The 14,642-nt window shown below is 37.6% G+C and overlaps 1 protein-coding gene across 1 annotated transcript in view; it reads left to right on the forward strand.

Moving 5' to 3' along the window:
- The first annotated feature begins 828 nt into the window (after nt 1-828).
- Nucleotides 829-14,642, forward strand: part of LOC135224793 (prolyl 4-hydroxylase subunit alpha-2-like) — a 114,424-nt gene continuing 100,610 nt past the window's right edge. Inside the window, exons 1-2 of the mRNA XM_064264118.1 lie at nt 829-1,035; nt 2,128-2,255. Of these exons, the coding sequence (XP_064120188.1) occupies nt 829-1,035; nt 2,128-2,255 (335 nt within the window). The remainder of the gene's footprint in view (nt 1,036-2,127; nt 2,256-14,642) is intronic.

Here is a 14,642-nt window from a genome sequence, read left to right on the forward strand (position 1 = left end):
AGTGAATATGAGAGTTTATGTAGAAGTTATAGAGCAATAACTAGATGTGTAAGGAAAGCTATTGCTACTACACAGAAAACTATGAGCGAGATTGACACGGGAGATATAAATCAACAGCCCAGTCATACAATAGAGGATTTGAACACGTTCAAATTGGAATATGAGAAGATTATTTTACAAATGAACACATTGAATTTAGATGTAGAGGCCATGAACCCTTCCGTTTTTCTCTAGTATAATATGCGAGAAATGTTATTGCCTGACGTAGGCTATAGCTAATAAACATAATAGTATGTTTCTTGATTTAAAGCAAATTTCCTCAGGTTTGAAATATGTTTGTGAATTAATGGAATTTTGTTTCGAAGGTGAGAATTCTAATAAGAGAAGACGAGATCAGGGCAACTTTTTTAAAGTGATTCCCTCATATGTGCAAAACGTGCAGAGAGCACAACCAAGTAACAGTAAACCTAGTAATAGTAGTCCTTACAATAATTGTGTGTTTTGCTCATCAAACCATGCCTCTCGCGATTGTAAGACTTTTAAATCCATTGATAGTAGAAAGGACAGAGTTAAATATTTGAGATTGTGCTTTGCTTGCCTCAAAGGAGGTCATTTAATCTCTGAATGTAGAAATAAGCCGAAACGTAATAGATGTGATGGGCCTCATTACCCCATGATTTGTAAGAAAACAGAAAAAACCCTGTAATCCTTCTTGCCCTCCACCAATGTTGAGTGTAATAGTACTAATGTTGTAAATCAAATGTTAATTCTGAGAAATCTCATAATGATTCTAAAGGTGCTATTAGTAAAGGTGATTCCCCAGTAGTTATGACTGCTTCTTTGGGAATTGATCATTCTCAGACTAATAAGATTTCAGTTTCGACTGCTCTTCCTACTGCTAATGTAATTGTGTCAGGGAATGGACATCGTTCCTTTGAGAGAGCACTCTTTGATTCTGGTGCGCAAAGAACGTTTATTGCAACGGAATTAGCCCATAAGCTTAGTCTATCGTCCATAGCAACAGTAGCCTTAAAGGTAAAACCATTTGGCAGTGATGCCTTGGAAGTTAATTGTAATATAGTAAGAGTTGTGGTGAGACTAGGTAAAGATTCGTTACTGTCATTAATGCCATTGCATTCGATAGAGTTAATTCCAGAATTTATTCTCCAGGATTAAGTAAGTCAGCTGCGTTCTTGACGAGTAAAGGCATAAAATTAGCAGATAATGATTTAAATTCAGATGAAGTAAATGGTATAGAATTAGTCATTGGAGCTGATTACAATGGGAAATTCATTCAGAACAGTCAAATTTGCTCTGGTATTTGAATAGTTCTGGTGGTGCACTAATTTTTGGACCTCTTCCTAGTTGGTCTTATGACAATATGGAATCTAATGAGATTACTACATCAAATGTATGTTGTTCAAGAATAGAAGTAGAGGAAATCCCTATTAATTCTTGTTGTGAAGTTAGAAAATTATGGGATTTAGAAAGTGTTGGTATTCGTCAATCTGAGATTAGTCCTGAAGAAAGAGAATCAGTTAAGTGTTTTAAGGATAAAGTAAAAATGGTTGACAATAAATATGAAGTGTCCTTACCATTTAAAGATGAAAGTAGACTGCCTGTTAACTATAGAATAGCCATTGGTCTATTAAATTCCTTGTTACATAGATTCGAATCTGACCCTTCCTTGTATGCTCATTATGATAAGATTATCAAAGATTACGTTCAGTCTGGGTTTATAGAATTAATTCCTTCAGGCTCCCCTATTATAGGGCATTATTTACCCCACCATGCTATACTGAAGGATTCAGAAACTACTCCCATTCGAATAGTTTTTAATGCTTCTTCAAAGGCTAAAGGAGAACTTTCCTTAAATGATTGTTTTTTAACTGGTCCCTCATTAACTACTAAACTTTTCGATGCCCTGTTGAGTTTCCGTACAAACCCAGTAGCTGTGATTTCAGATATCAGTAAAGCCTTTTTAAGGATAGGCATTTCACCTGACTGCCGTGATTATTGCAGATTTCTATGGATAACTGATCCCTCCGATTTGGATGTCTACTGTAACTTACCGGTTTTGTGTAGTTTTGTTTTGGAGCTACATTTTGTTCCCCCTTTCTCTTGCAGCAAACCCTCTTGCATCATTTATCTCTACATGATAATCCCCTTGCATCATCTCTGATGAACAATTTCTATGTAGATAATGTTAGTAAAACTTACAAGGATGTGTCAGTACTTGATGGCATGAGTATCCAGTAATAAATACGATTCTTGAAGACGCTAATATGCCTCTACAAGATGGGTCAGTAATGATTCAGAGTTTAACAGAACCATAGATGTTATCAAAGAAAGAGTAAACATTTTGGGTTTAGAGTGGTATCTAGCACAAGATGAGATGTCACTGAAGGAAGTAAATTGTGAGTATAAAGGACCTTTAACCAAACGAAAGGTTTTATCAGTAGTAGCTTGGATGTTTGATCCTCTAGGATTATTGTCACCAATACAGGTGAGAGGTAAATCTTAAATGTTTGTGGAGTAACTACGGGTGGGGGGAGGATGACCCTTTGCCAGAATCATTATGTTCAAGGTTTGATGAAATTTGCAAGTGTTTTAGGAAATGTAGAAAGTTTAAAGTTCCTAGGTTTGTTGTTACATCCGAATGTTCCCACTTACATGTATTTTTGTGATGCCTCTAACAAGGCATATGGAGCTGCTGCCTATGTGATTGATTTCAAGAGAAGTGTAAGCAATTTACTGGTCAGTAAGTGTAAAGTGACACCAAACCCTAAACAGACTATTCCGCGTTTGGAATTGACAGCCTTGTCCTTGGGTGCGAAACTTGCTAGAAGAATAATGCAGAATGATGATTTAAGAGTGAGTTCTTGCAACTCTCTGGAGTGACTCCATGGTTTCTATTGTTGGGTGAAGAACAATAATAGTAAAATTCCCTATGTCTAAACAGTCACTGAAATTAATGAATTCAAGTTTCCTCTACGGTATACCCCCTCTAAGGATAATCCAGCTGATATTCTATCCAGAGGTAGTAATAGTAAAGATTTGGCGCAAAATTCCTTATGGTGGAATGGCCCTAAATGGCTTTTAACTGGTGATTATCCCCAATCTTTAGCTACAGAAACTGTGCATGTTAATGAAATTCCTTCAGAACCTAAGTTTGTTCACCCTCCAACCCCACCCATTAATTGACATCCCACGTTATAGTAATTTAAGTAAGCTTAAACGTATCATGAGGTCAATATTGCTTTTCCTTAATAAGTGCAGTAAAGGTTCTAAGTTTGTTGTTAACGAAATGAAAGCACTTGTCCTCCTTGAACAGAAGCAACATTTTTCTACTACCAGAATGTACCTCTGTGATAAGAATTCACATGGAGTGTCCATGGATGTTAAGAACTTGTGTAATCAGTTAAACTTATTTGTTGATGAGGAAAATCTAGTTAGGTCTCAGGGTCACATGAAAAACGCTTCTATGTCTTATGATACTCAGTGCCCAATGTTATTGCCTTCCAGAAGTTATTTAACAGTGTTGATAGTTGAACATTTGCATAGACATCATCACCATTGTGATGTCAATTCTGTACTGGTATTGTTGAGAGAAACCTTTTGGGTACCTAAAGCACGACAAGTTATCAAATCAATTCTGTCCAAGTGTGTTTTGTGTCAAAAGTTAACCAAGAAACGATTGTGTTTGCCCCCTTCCCCGCCATTACCCACAGAAAGAGTGAGATATCATAGACCTTTCCAATCAGTAGGAGTTGATTATACTGGTGCTATTAAGTTATTGATCATGAGACTGGCTTGGAGGAGAAGGTCTTTGTATGTCTATTTACCTTTACTGCGAGCAGGGCGGTTCATTTTGAATTGACTCATTCCATGACTGCTTCGATTTCCTACTGTGGCTATTCGACGCTTTGTAGCGTATCATTCTCTGCCGAGTCTGATTATATCTGACAATGGTAGGAATTTTGTTGGATTTAATAATTTCCTGAAGGAAATTATGGAGGAACCAGAGGTAAAGTCATACCTTGAAGGAAATGGTGTTAATTGAAAGTTCATTACACCGCGAGCCCCTTGGTCTGGAGGCTTTTATGAACGCCTTGTTGGTGTTCTAAAGGGATGTTTGTCCAAGGCCTTGTATCACAAACGTGTATCCTTTGAAGAGTTGAGAACTCTACTTGTTGAGTTTCAAGCTGTGATAAATTCTCGACCACTGACCTATCTCTCCTGATCGAGATTGTGAGGCTTTTGACTCCCTCCATGTTACTTTATGGGGCGAAAGTTTGTATTTCCCCTCCTCTTAACAATTTAGCAACTGATTGACCCATATTTCATGAGTTCAAGTGATCTTAGAGCAACAATCATTTTAGATTATCATCAGTGCTAAGGAAATTTGAGAACTCTAGGAAAAGAGACTATTTAGTATCCTTGAGAGAGAGACATAATAATTCTAGTAATAGTCTCTCTGCAAATGTGAAAGTTGGGACATAGTGATGGTAGACTTAAGAAGATCATCTGGTAAATAAAGGCTATAGATCCCATCCTCTCATTGGGTAAGGTTACCCAGCTGTTCCCGTCGTCTGATGGTGTGATTAGGTCTGTAGAAGTGTGAGTGAATAATAAACTATACATGAGATCAATCACAGAGCTCGTACTTCTGGAATTACCCAAGATGGAATTTGATAGTGTTGTAACTCAGGAGCCAGATAGTGTGCCTCTGAATGGTACTAGACCTCGGCGTGCAGCAGCAATCCGCTGTGATCAAGAGAGAAAGGATTTGATTTCTATGGATGTACTCTAAGTGTATATTTGAATTAAATTTTGGGTGCAGTTGTAATTACTTCTAATTATGATTCTTCTTGGGGGAGAATGTCAAAAATTGCCATTTATTCCCCTTGAATAAAATTTCCCAGTTTCTATGAAAATACGTTGATATATGATTATTTTGCTCCACAGGAGTAGTTTTATTATATTAACTATAGCAATGAGTTGGTATAAATTAGTACATTGATATTCAAAGTAATAAACCACTTTTTTTCATATTTTGTCCATCTCTATAAAATTAGATGACGTATAATTACAGTCTGTCAACTTCTTCCAGTGGAGACTATATATATATTATTTTCTTATTGTAAGGGCACATGCCAGTAATTTATGCTTTCCTTCTGGACGAAACCCCTTTTTTTTGTATGTAGAATCCAGCCACATCACCTCGTGAATCGTCGTCGCCATTGCAGTAACTTCTTGATTAGTATATTCCGAGATCCTGATTGCCATTTGTTTTATTTCTATCGAAGTAACGTAACATTTTGTTAATAATTTTTCCTGTAATGTGTTAGTTTTCTTGCTTCTTAACGTAATTTGGATAACTGTTGTGTTCTTTAAATATTAATGATATGTGTAAAACCTTTAAATGCGTCTTTGTGAACCCGTGTGGCATCACCCAAAAAAAGAATTGGTGCAGGAAATACAGTTGATTGTTTCTTAACTGCACTTTTGTTGAATAAAATGCAAGGTTTCTTGACTTTTAAGTAAGTTACTAAACTCCTCAGCACTGTAACTTGGTCTCATTCAAAGCTAGTGCAGGAGGGCTTAAGGTTGAATGAAATCGTACCGCATGTGGCCCTAAAATTCAGTTTAGTTTCACCACAGCGATGAAACAAACAAAATAACGTTTTCCTTTTAGTCTAAGCGTTTAGGAAAAACATGACATAGAATCAGCTTTGTGACTTCATTTATTTTGATATTTTTAATGATACAATAACTATCATTTGTACTACTAACACCATCTACACATAACTAATAAACAGTTGTGTAGTAGTACGATGCCCGGATCTGTTGAGTCCAGTGTTACCAATTTTGCATTTTTAAAGCTACCTTTCATTTTCTTCAGGTAATTAGCAAGAAAATGTTCAATCTAGCATCTGGCAGGAAAACTTGTATTTGTTTTCAAATACATCTAGCATACATATTTTGACAGCAAATCTTTGTAATGTTAAGGTGAATATTTATTTTCTTCTACTATGTTTGATATATCATGTAAGAAAAAGAACAAAATCTTACAAAACCATTTTCAGGAATTGAACAGAAAAGGTATTGAAATTATTAGGAATCATGTAACGTAATGTACAAGTACACTGTGTATGTTAGAAACATGTTTGAATCGAAAAATGAGAGCAATCGGTTGAAATTGGCTGGGTGGCATTACTATGCATATGAATTTTTTAGCACTTTATGGAGCAATATCTAGCAAGAAATTGCCATTCCAATTTGGCAACATTGGCCTTCCCACATTTCGTTTGTGTTATTGAAGTCGTGTTCCCCGCATTCTTTAAATTGCACCCATATGAACGAGTTAATTATGTGGCATCCAAAAGCCCTGATTCTTTTACTCTTATGGGAAAGAAGCCTGAACGTCATATGAAGGTTATTACATGTAATATATTAACATGTGTTGTGAAGAAGGGAAGAGATGTTTTGCTGCAAGCTGCTGGTAGCATTATCTTTATTATTCGTTTGATTGCACTGCAAAATCGTTGCCATCTTTGTCAACATAGATCGTTGGTGATTACCCATATGATTTACATAATTTTGACATTTAACTTACCTCTCACCCTCTCTTTCCTTGTAAAAGAAAAGAGGCCCACTTGAGTACGCAATAGCACATACATATGTAGGCTTCTAGCTGTAATCCATAGGCTAGTAGGCTACATAATACTAGAGTAGTACTGTCGGCCAAAAAACTCTTGGCAGAGTTTCATAATTTTTCGTTAACCTGCCTGACGCACGATTCATGCCTTATTTATCTATTTTTCTTTTCAAAGATAGAAGAAATCATATGTAATGACATTAAAAACAGTCACTGATATCTTTAGAACATTATGTTATGTTATTGTGTAAAACTATTTTCCATATAGCAAAATTGAAGTGAACGAAACGAAGTGATAAAAAACATCATATCACAACCATAGATATACATTACCAAATAGATAGGAGACACCTATCACTAATAGTATCGCATAAACATAGTCCTTAAATTATCATTTCAATATTAAGTTGAAGGTAGTTGTGTAATAAATACATTTTAGAATTACATAATCTGTAAATAAAAACCCATGACCTGAGGTCATTGGCATTAGGAGGGTCCTACGTGACCAAGGCAGATCTAGATTACACTATGCGATGTCTGCAGTAGCCTGGTTTAGGTTTGTTTGATATGTCATCATGTCGTATATTGTCAACCTTTTACAACACACCTTCCATGGGAAGCGGTTGACCTGTTAACCTACGCCGGAAACTTGTAATTTCCGAGCCGGCGGACTACGTATGTTTTTATGTGAATCGCTGAGATAGCTAATGTTTCGCTATCAACGTGATGCTCTAATATAGCAGTTCATTCCTATCGATCAAACGTAACGGTCTCACGACCGAACTGTCTCTCTTGTTATGGAGTTACAGAATAAAGTTGTTGTACATTTTTCAACTTATCCGTTTGCATCATCTACTTTAATTTAAGAAGAACCACTCTACTAAGATATCACATAGGAGAAAGAAGGAACCAGAAATACTTACGAATGACAGTCGTAAGGAAAAACAAACAGTCTTTCGCAAAAGCGAAAAGACTAAAATTTGGTGGCAGCTACTGACGAAGAATAAGATTAACAAGACCCATATCAGCCGATCGAAGAACTGCAATAACCAACTTCCACCTATAAATCAATACTAAACAGAGGAAACGGGATCTTCAATCAACGCAACATTTTATGAAGACGAAGATATGTCCTTCATCGAGAAGAATACAAGCATCAACATCGACGATTGAGTGACTGTTGTCACATATCTCCGAGAATCAACACCGGACGAGAGCAGCATCGAACATCAACAGAAAGAAGAAAACACATAAAGAAAACAACGCGTGATCACTAGCAAGGACGCAAAGAGTAGGCCAAGAGGAAGCAACGCGAGGAAGGAGGCTGTGACGTCATCAATCTTGGACTTCTTCATGCAACGTGAGGCAGAGAGGAGACCGTGACGTCATCACGACTTCCGACGCGAAGACGACAGGAAACTGTAACGTCATCCCATGTCAACAATCCTTCAGCATATAACCCAGAGCTAAGTGCAATTTTATCTATTCAGGTTTTTTCTCAGCGAAGTGTTGTTCATCAGGAGTCGATCGTCCAGTATTCTGGGGGTGAGTTGTTCGCCATCTTAATCTTCATTCATTACAGAATCAATCTTCAACTACGAGTTCTCGCCCGCAGACTATTTTTTTTTCTCGTTGTTGCTAATCGTTTCTTGCAGGAATTCTCCGTATAATATCTTTATCAAATTATCTGTATTTCTGTATCTTTTTGGGGGATTTTCCTATTATTTACAACACATTTATACAGTATATTGCATATGCGTTTACGTAGTGGTCGAGTGTACTCTTATAGATATTTTGATAGGACCGCAAGGAATAGGAGTGATAAGAAAAAAGTAAAAGTGAACATGGCAACTACTCCAGCTGGCAACCCGAATGTGGTGACTCTCGTGAGCGCGAGGTCAGCAATTGTCCCTTTTTCAGGTCGGGTCAATGGGTTCCTGCCTCAAAATGTTGAGGCATGGATCTCATCTGTAGACGCTCATTTAAATGCAAAAAGCATCACAGACCCAGCTGTACATTACAGGAAGCCAAAAGCTTCATAGACTTTGCTAAAGGAGACGCAAGTGCATATCTAAGGGTGTTTCTTTCCAAGAGGCTACTACATGGGACGAGTTCAAAATCAGATTACGTGCCGTGTATAGTGAAGGCTTTAGATGTAGTATTGGCATTGAGAAAATATCCTTAACCAAGCCTCCATGACTCAGCTTAATGTTGTCGAGCGGGCGGCGCTAATTGCCGACCGGCTAAACGAATATCAAGTTAGTTTAAGTAACTCCGGGTGGGTTACGAGTGCCAGAATCACCATGAAAGATTTTATCCGTCTAATTTACCTCACGAGCATTACCGCAATGTTGCCTGAAGCTTTAGTGCGGTGTTTTGACAAAAAATTGCAGCCCAGCAGTACGGAATTAGATGTGTATCAAACAAATAAAAAAACACATGTCTAAATGTACCGACCTAGATCCTTCGCTCACTCAAGTTTTTGCAAAAAATGAGAATAAGCCACAACAAGTAAACGTGGTACATAATAATAATCAAGTTGCAGGGATGGTTTGTTATAACTGTAAACGACCAGGTCACATGATTTCAGACTGTCGGACATGTTTTTGTTCAATACATAATAGTTCCACTCATTCATATAATCGTTGCTACTCGCGGAATCAACAGCAGAATCCTACAAACACGCAAAACAGTTGCCAGTGCAAATAAAAAGAAGGGTCCTCAGTACTATAAAAAGAAACAAGCAAACGGCAATGCTGCTCAACAGCAGAGAAACAAACAAATCGTGCTTCAGGTACCTCTGTTCCTGGCCGTCTAGCCAGAACTTGCAAGGTCAAGCGAATTTTCAAGGTGTGCTAAACAAAGCAAATACCACCTAGTTCGCTCCAAGAGGGGGAGAGGACGATGTTGGGTCATCAATATCAACATCTTTTGTATCAAATAATCAGTTTAATCATTTATCAGATCATTGTGAGGCAATCGATTTTCCTATGAAACACACGGCCGAATCCAAAAAATCTGTGCAGGTTCCCGTAGATTTGCAACAAATTCATGCATTATTAGTCAAGACGAGTTACGACCAAACTTACATGCAGTAAATTTGGACCATAAGTCATTTACTTTGTTCTTTGATTCTGGTAGTCCACGTAATATCATGGATTTAAGGACTCATCATTTACTCTTTTCAAACTTCCCTATAGAGAAGTCCGGAATAAGACTCTCGGGCATAGGAAATAATGAATTAAATGTGGTAGGAGTAACTCATGTTCAGTACAAGGTCGGTAAGCGCGTTTTCGATACCTTTATCGTTGTACAAAACATTAATATGTATCCCGCAGTAATTATCGGATACCCGTCTATGGGCACTCAAAATATTACCTTAGCACCTGCAAAACACGGCGTGTATATCAAAGGAAAATTCTATAAGTCTTCTAATACCCTAAAATCAGTTTTAGATAATAAGGAGACAGACAGAGTAGTCACTTATATCGAAGAACCAATCACTTGTCTCATGAACCAAGAAATAATACATGCGACCCAACAGAACTCTCGCTCGCCCGTAATATCAGCTTGCATGCAAACTCTCGAGCCGAACGTAACTTCGAACATATTAGTGCGTGTAAAGAAAACCTTGCCAGGATCTGAAATGTTAATCCTTTCCGACACTCTGAAAACACACGGATTATCTGTCACACAAGCCATTTATACAGTCGGCTCACAATAACAATGTCACATCGAAGTCTGTAATCATTTGAATACCACTTTAGTAATCCACAAAAATCAACATATCTTGGATGCGGAAGTTTATAAATATCGCATTCTTACCGTAGCTGAGATAAATCACGCTCAATCAGTTGCGGATGAATCCCTTTTGCAATCTATAAAGAACAAAATCAATAAGGACATTCAAGAAGAAGAAATTCTGCAGAAATTTTTGAATCTTTTAACTGAATATCATGATGTTTTTTCCACTACAGATGGAACCTTAGGAAAAACGGATGTCATCGAGCATCAAATAAGGCTCAAGGACAAACAGAAAGTAATCTATGTACCTTCATACCGACTTCCTATGAAATTTCAGAATGAGATAACTGAGGAAGTAGGTAAAATGCTAAAAGAAGGAGTCATTAGGAAATCAAACAGCCCTTATAATTTTCCGTTAATAGTAGTACCGAAAAAAGATCGAACTTGGCGGATATGCGTCGATTTTCGTCGCTTAAATGAGGAAACAATCCTGACCGATTCCCAGTACCATGTACTGACGATATTCTATCTCTACTAGGTCAGAACAAATATTTCGCCAGCTTGGACCTACTAAAAGGCTTTCATCAGGTTCCGTTGGAAGAAGAGAGTATCCCATACACTGCCTTCAGCACAGCCAGGGGACATTATGAATTTTTTGCGTATGCCTTTTGGTTTGGTTTACGTTGTGCTCCTATAACTTTTACTAGAATGATAAACATTGTGTTTGGAGACCTTGTTAGGAGATATCCTACATGCCTACATGGACGACCTAGTAATCTTTTCCAATACCTTAGAAGAACATCTACGTAAATTAGAGTTAGTGCTACAAAGACTAAGGCAGCATAATTTAGGGTAAAGATAAGTAAGTGTGAATTTTTTAAAACAGAACTAGTCTATTTAGGTTTCACGGTGTCTAGTGAAGGTCTTAAAGTAGTCCATGATAAGGTATCGGCTATCCGTAACTTTCCGATACCTACTAACGTCAAGGGAATACAGCAATTTTTAGGCTGTAGCGGATATTATAGGAGATTCATTAGGAACTACTCCATCATAGCCGCTCCCCTAACCGATCTTATAAAAAAGGGCGTAGATTTCATATGGTCTGAATCATCAACAGGCGTTCGATAAATTGAAAGATGAACTGTGTAGTTCTCCTATCTTGAAATTTCCTGACTTCGGTAAGGAATTCTTTATAGCAACAGACGCCTCAGACCTAGGAGTAGGTGGTGGTATTGCTTCAACAATATGATAAACAGTTTTTCCCTATAGCTTTTTATTCACGTAAACTGAGACCTTCCGAAAGTAAATATGCAGTAATAGACAAGGAAGGGCTCGCTATTGTTAATTCACTCGTGCATTTTAAATTTATAATATACGGTTATCCCGTCAAGGTTCTCACTGATCATAAGCCCCTAACCGACTTCTTTAAAGGCTTTAGTCACAGCCCTAAGCGAACTCGGTGGCACATGATCATCCAGGACTTTGGCGCGAGGATCGTATTTACCTGGGAAAGCAAATATCATTGCTGACGCATTATCACGCAACCCCTCTTCATCTTGTACCGAGCCATTAGCTGGAATTAATAGATATCTCAACCTCCACGCCCATTGTTAAAACTATATCTGAACAGGAAGATCTGGGCTGGAGTGCTGAACTATTACAGACGGAACAAAGAAAAGATCCGCAAATAGAAAAAATCATCATTGCGTTGAACGGAAATCCGAAGGAAAAGGAATATATAAAGTATAAGCAGCAGAATTATATAATCAAAATATAATCCTCGTGTAGATCCGTGACGAGGAAACCCGCAACACACCACAGTTGAATAACAACCAGGTGGTGGTACCTATCTCACTCATACCCACTGTCCTTAAAATGGTTGCATGAAAATCCACTGCATGGACACCCGGGTTATTCCCTAATGTCACAGAAAGCCAAATCCTTATTTTATTGGCATACGATGCTTACAGATATAAAAAAGCACATAGCAAATTGTCGCACTGTCAGAATACAAAGGGCACACGAAGACACCTGTCAGCCTAGGGGCTTACCCCGTGCCAAATCAACCCTTTGAAAGAGTACACTTAGATTTATTAACAGGATTTTACGAGTCAGACAGAGGAAAAATAATCACCTCCTAGTAATCATAGATGCTTTGACTCGATATACAGAACTGATAGCGCTTAAAACAAAAACCGCAGTCGAGTGCGCTAGAAAGTTTTACGAGTGCTACATTTGTAAACATGGAATTCCACACACCATTATATCAGACTCGGGCGGGGAGTTCAATAATCATTTCCTTAACTCCTTGTGCGAATTCCTTTGCATAAAGAAAATCAATACCATGATCTATCACCCAGAGTCTAATGGGCTAGTGGAAAAGGCAAATTGTAAGGTTTTTAAACATTTTAAGGGTCACCTTAGGGGGGGCAGACCCCAACTGGGACATTGCCATACCCTGCGGTACTAAGCACACTTAATCACTCGTACCATGTGTCTATTAAAATGACACCGCACGAGGCCACTGTACGGTATACCAGCCAGAACACCTTCCATGTATTAACGCCTACAACTAATTTATCAAATCCTCTAAAGGATGTTATGGATGCAAGCATAAGTCGATATAATATACTTCGTAAGAATCTAGAAGCAGCACAAATTATAATGAAAAGAAATCATGATAAAATAGCTAAGCCAACTAGAACATATGCCGTGGGCGATCAGGTATACATACAAGTATATGTACGTAAAGGTTTAAATTATAAACTGACACCTAAGTTTGAAGGCCCGTTTAACATTTTAGAAACATTAACGGCCAATAGATGTAGGGTTCAAAATGTATCCAAACCACTGATATGAGAATAGTTCCATTGGCAACATATCAGAATCTAAAGAAAGGTAGATGGAGTGAGGGAAAAAATGGTTGTATTTATGAAACTTGTATAATAATTTATATATACGTATATATATATCAATCATATTTGTATGTAAACCTTTTCTTTTACACGAGTTATTACATATATTTTACTCATTGCAGGTTTTCAAAAATGAATCTGTTATTGTTAGGAGTGATATTGTGTGTTCAGACATCTTTGTTGTATGGAAAGAGCGCTAAGACGAAAGAAATAGAATTAATCATGGCTCGATTATCAAGAGAACAGAAGACATTTTTATGGTGTCGAGTAATATAGTCATAGAAGTGGATATGCAGGCCATATTTTTGCCTGAAGATGACGTCCTTAACTTAAAGAATGACCTGATGAGGTTTGCCATTTCGCTTAAGGAAATGCACCAACGTAATTTTCATGCTAACTCAGGGATTTCGCTAGCTCAAACCCTAAGCATCGCAGAAATGTTGTCTTATGACATACAAAATAAAACCGCTGAGGCAGAGGAACTTGCTCGTGACTTGCTGATGTGGTCGGTGCGGCACAATAATCTCGAACGCCGCAACCCGCTTATTCTGGCTGGACTAAACATCTTGGATCTGTTGCGAATCTAGGCTTAGGAATTTCAAAATCGCCTTAAGATAAATAATCAAAATAAAAGAATTGAGTTTTTGCAACACAAAACTGAATTAGCTTTGTCTGAACTTCGCAGCCAGTTATCCTCAATCAATCAAATAATGAGTTTGGTAAACGAACATTCAAATAATATCGATCAGATTATGGAAGTTCAACATTTGCTGGCTACGTTAGCTTACTATAGTTCGAAAATAGATCATATCCGTGTCAAAATATCACATTTTATTGAGAAATCAAAAGACTATGTAGAAGCTATACGTTAGCGACAAGGGTGTGTTATCTCCACACCTCATGCCTATTAAAGATCTGACGTTAACTTTGGAGAACGGACGGGAGAAACTAGGTTATTCCTTTCCTTATACGCCATAAAGTAGAGTTTCTATTATAGCCTAATTATCAGTCAGCGTTGAAAATTATAGGATTATGATCACCATACCTTTTGATTCTTCCGATGCTTGGCAATCATACAAAATAGCACCGTTTCCTACATTCATGACGAATAACTCAAGTCCAGTAATATCCAATTTGACGGGGCATGTTCTGATTTCTTCTGATAGGAAATCATTTACAGTCATTAAAGACTTAGATAAACTCACTCACTGTTCAGAAGCCATGAATAATAAAATTTGTACAGCTGACTCTTTTGAATTCTATCCTATATCAACGGATTCATGTGAGTTAGGCATAGTGCTAAACGGCTCTCTCTCTCATAC

The sequence above is a fragment of the Macrobrachium nipponense genome, chromosome 12 (genome assembly GCF_015104395.2).
Source record: "Macrobrachium nipponense isolate FS-2020 chromosome 12, ASM1510439v2, whole genome shotgun sequence".
Taxonomy (NCBI): domain Eukaryota; kingdom Metazoa; phylum Arthropoda; class Malacostraca; order Decapoda; family Palaemonidae; genus Macrobrachium; species Macrobrachium nipponense.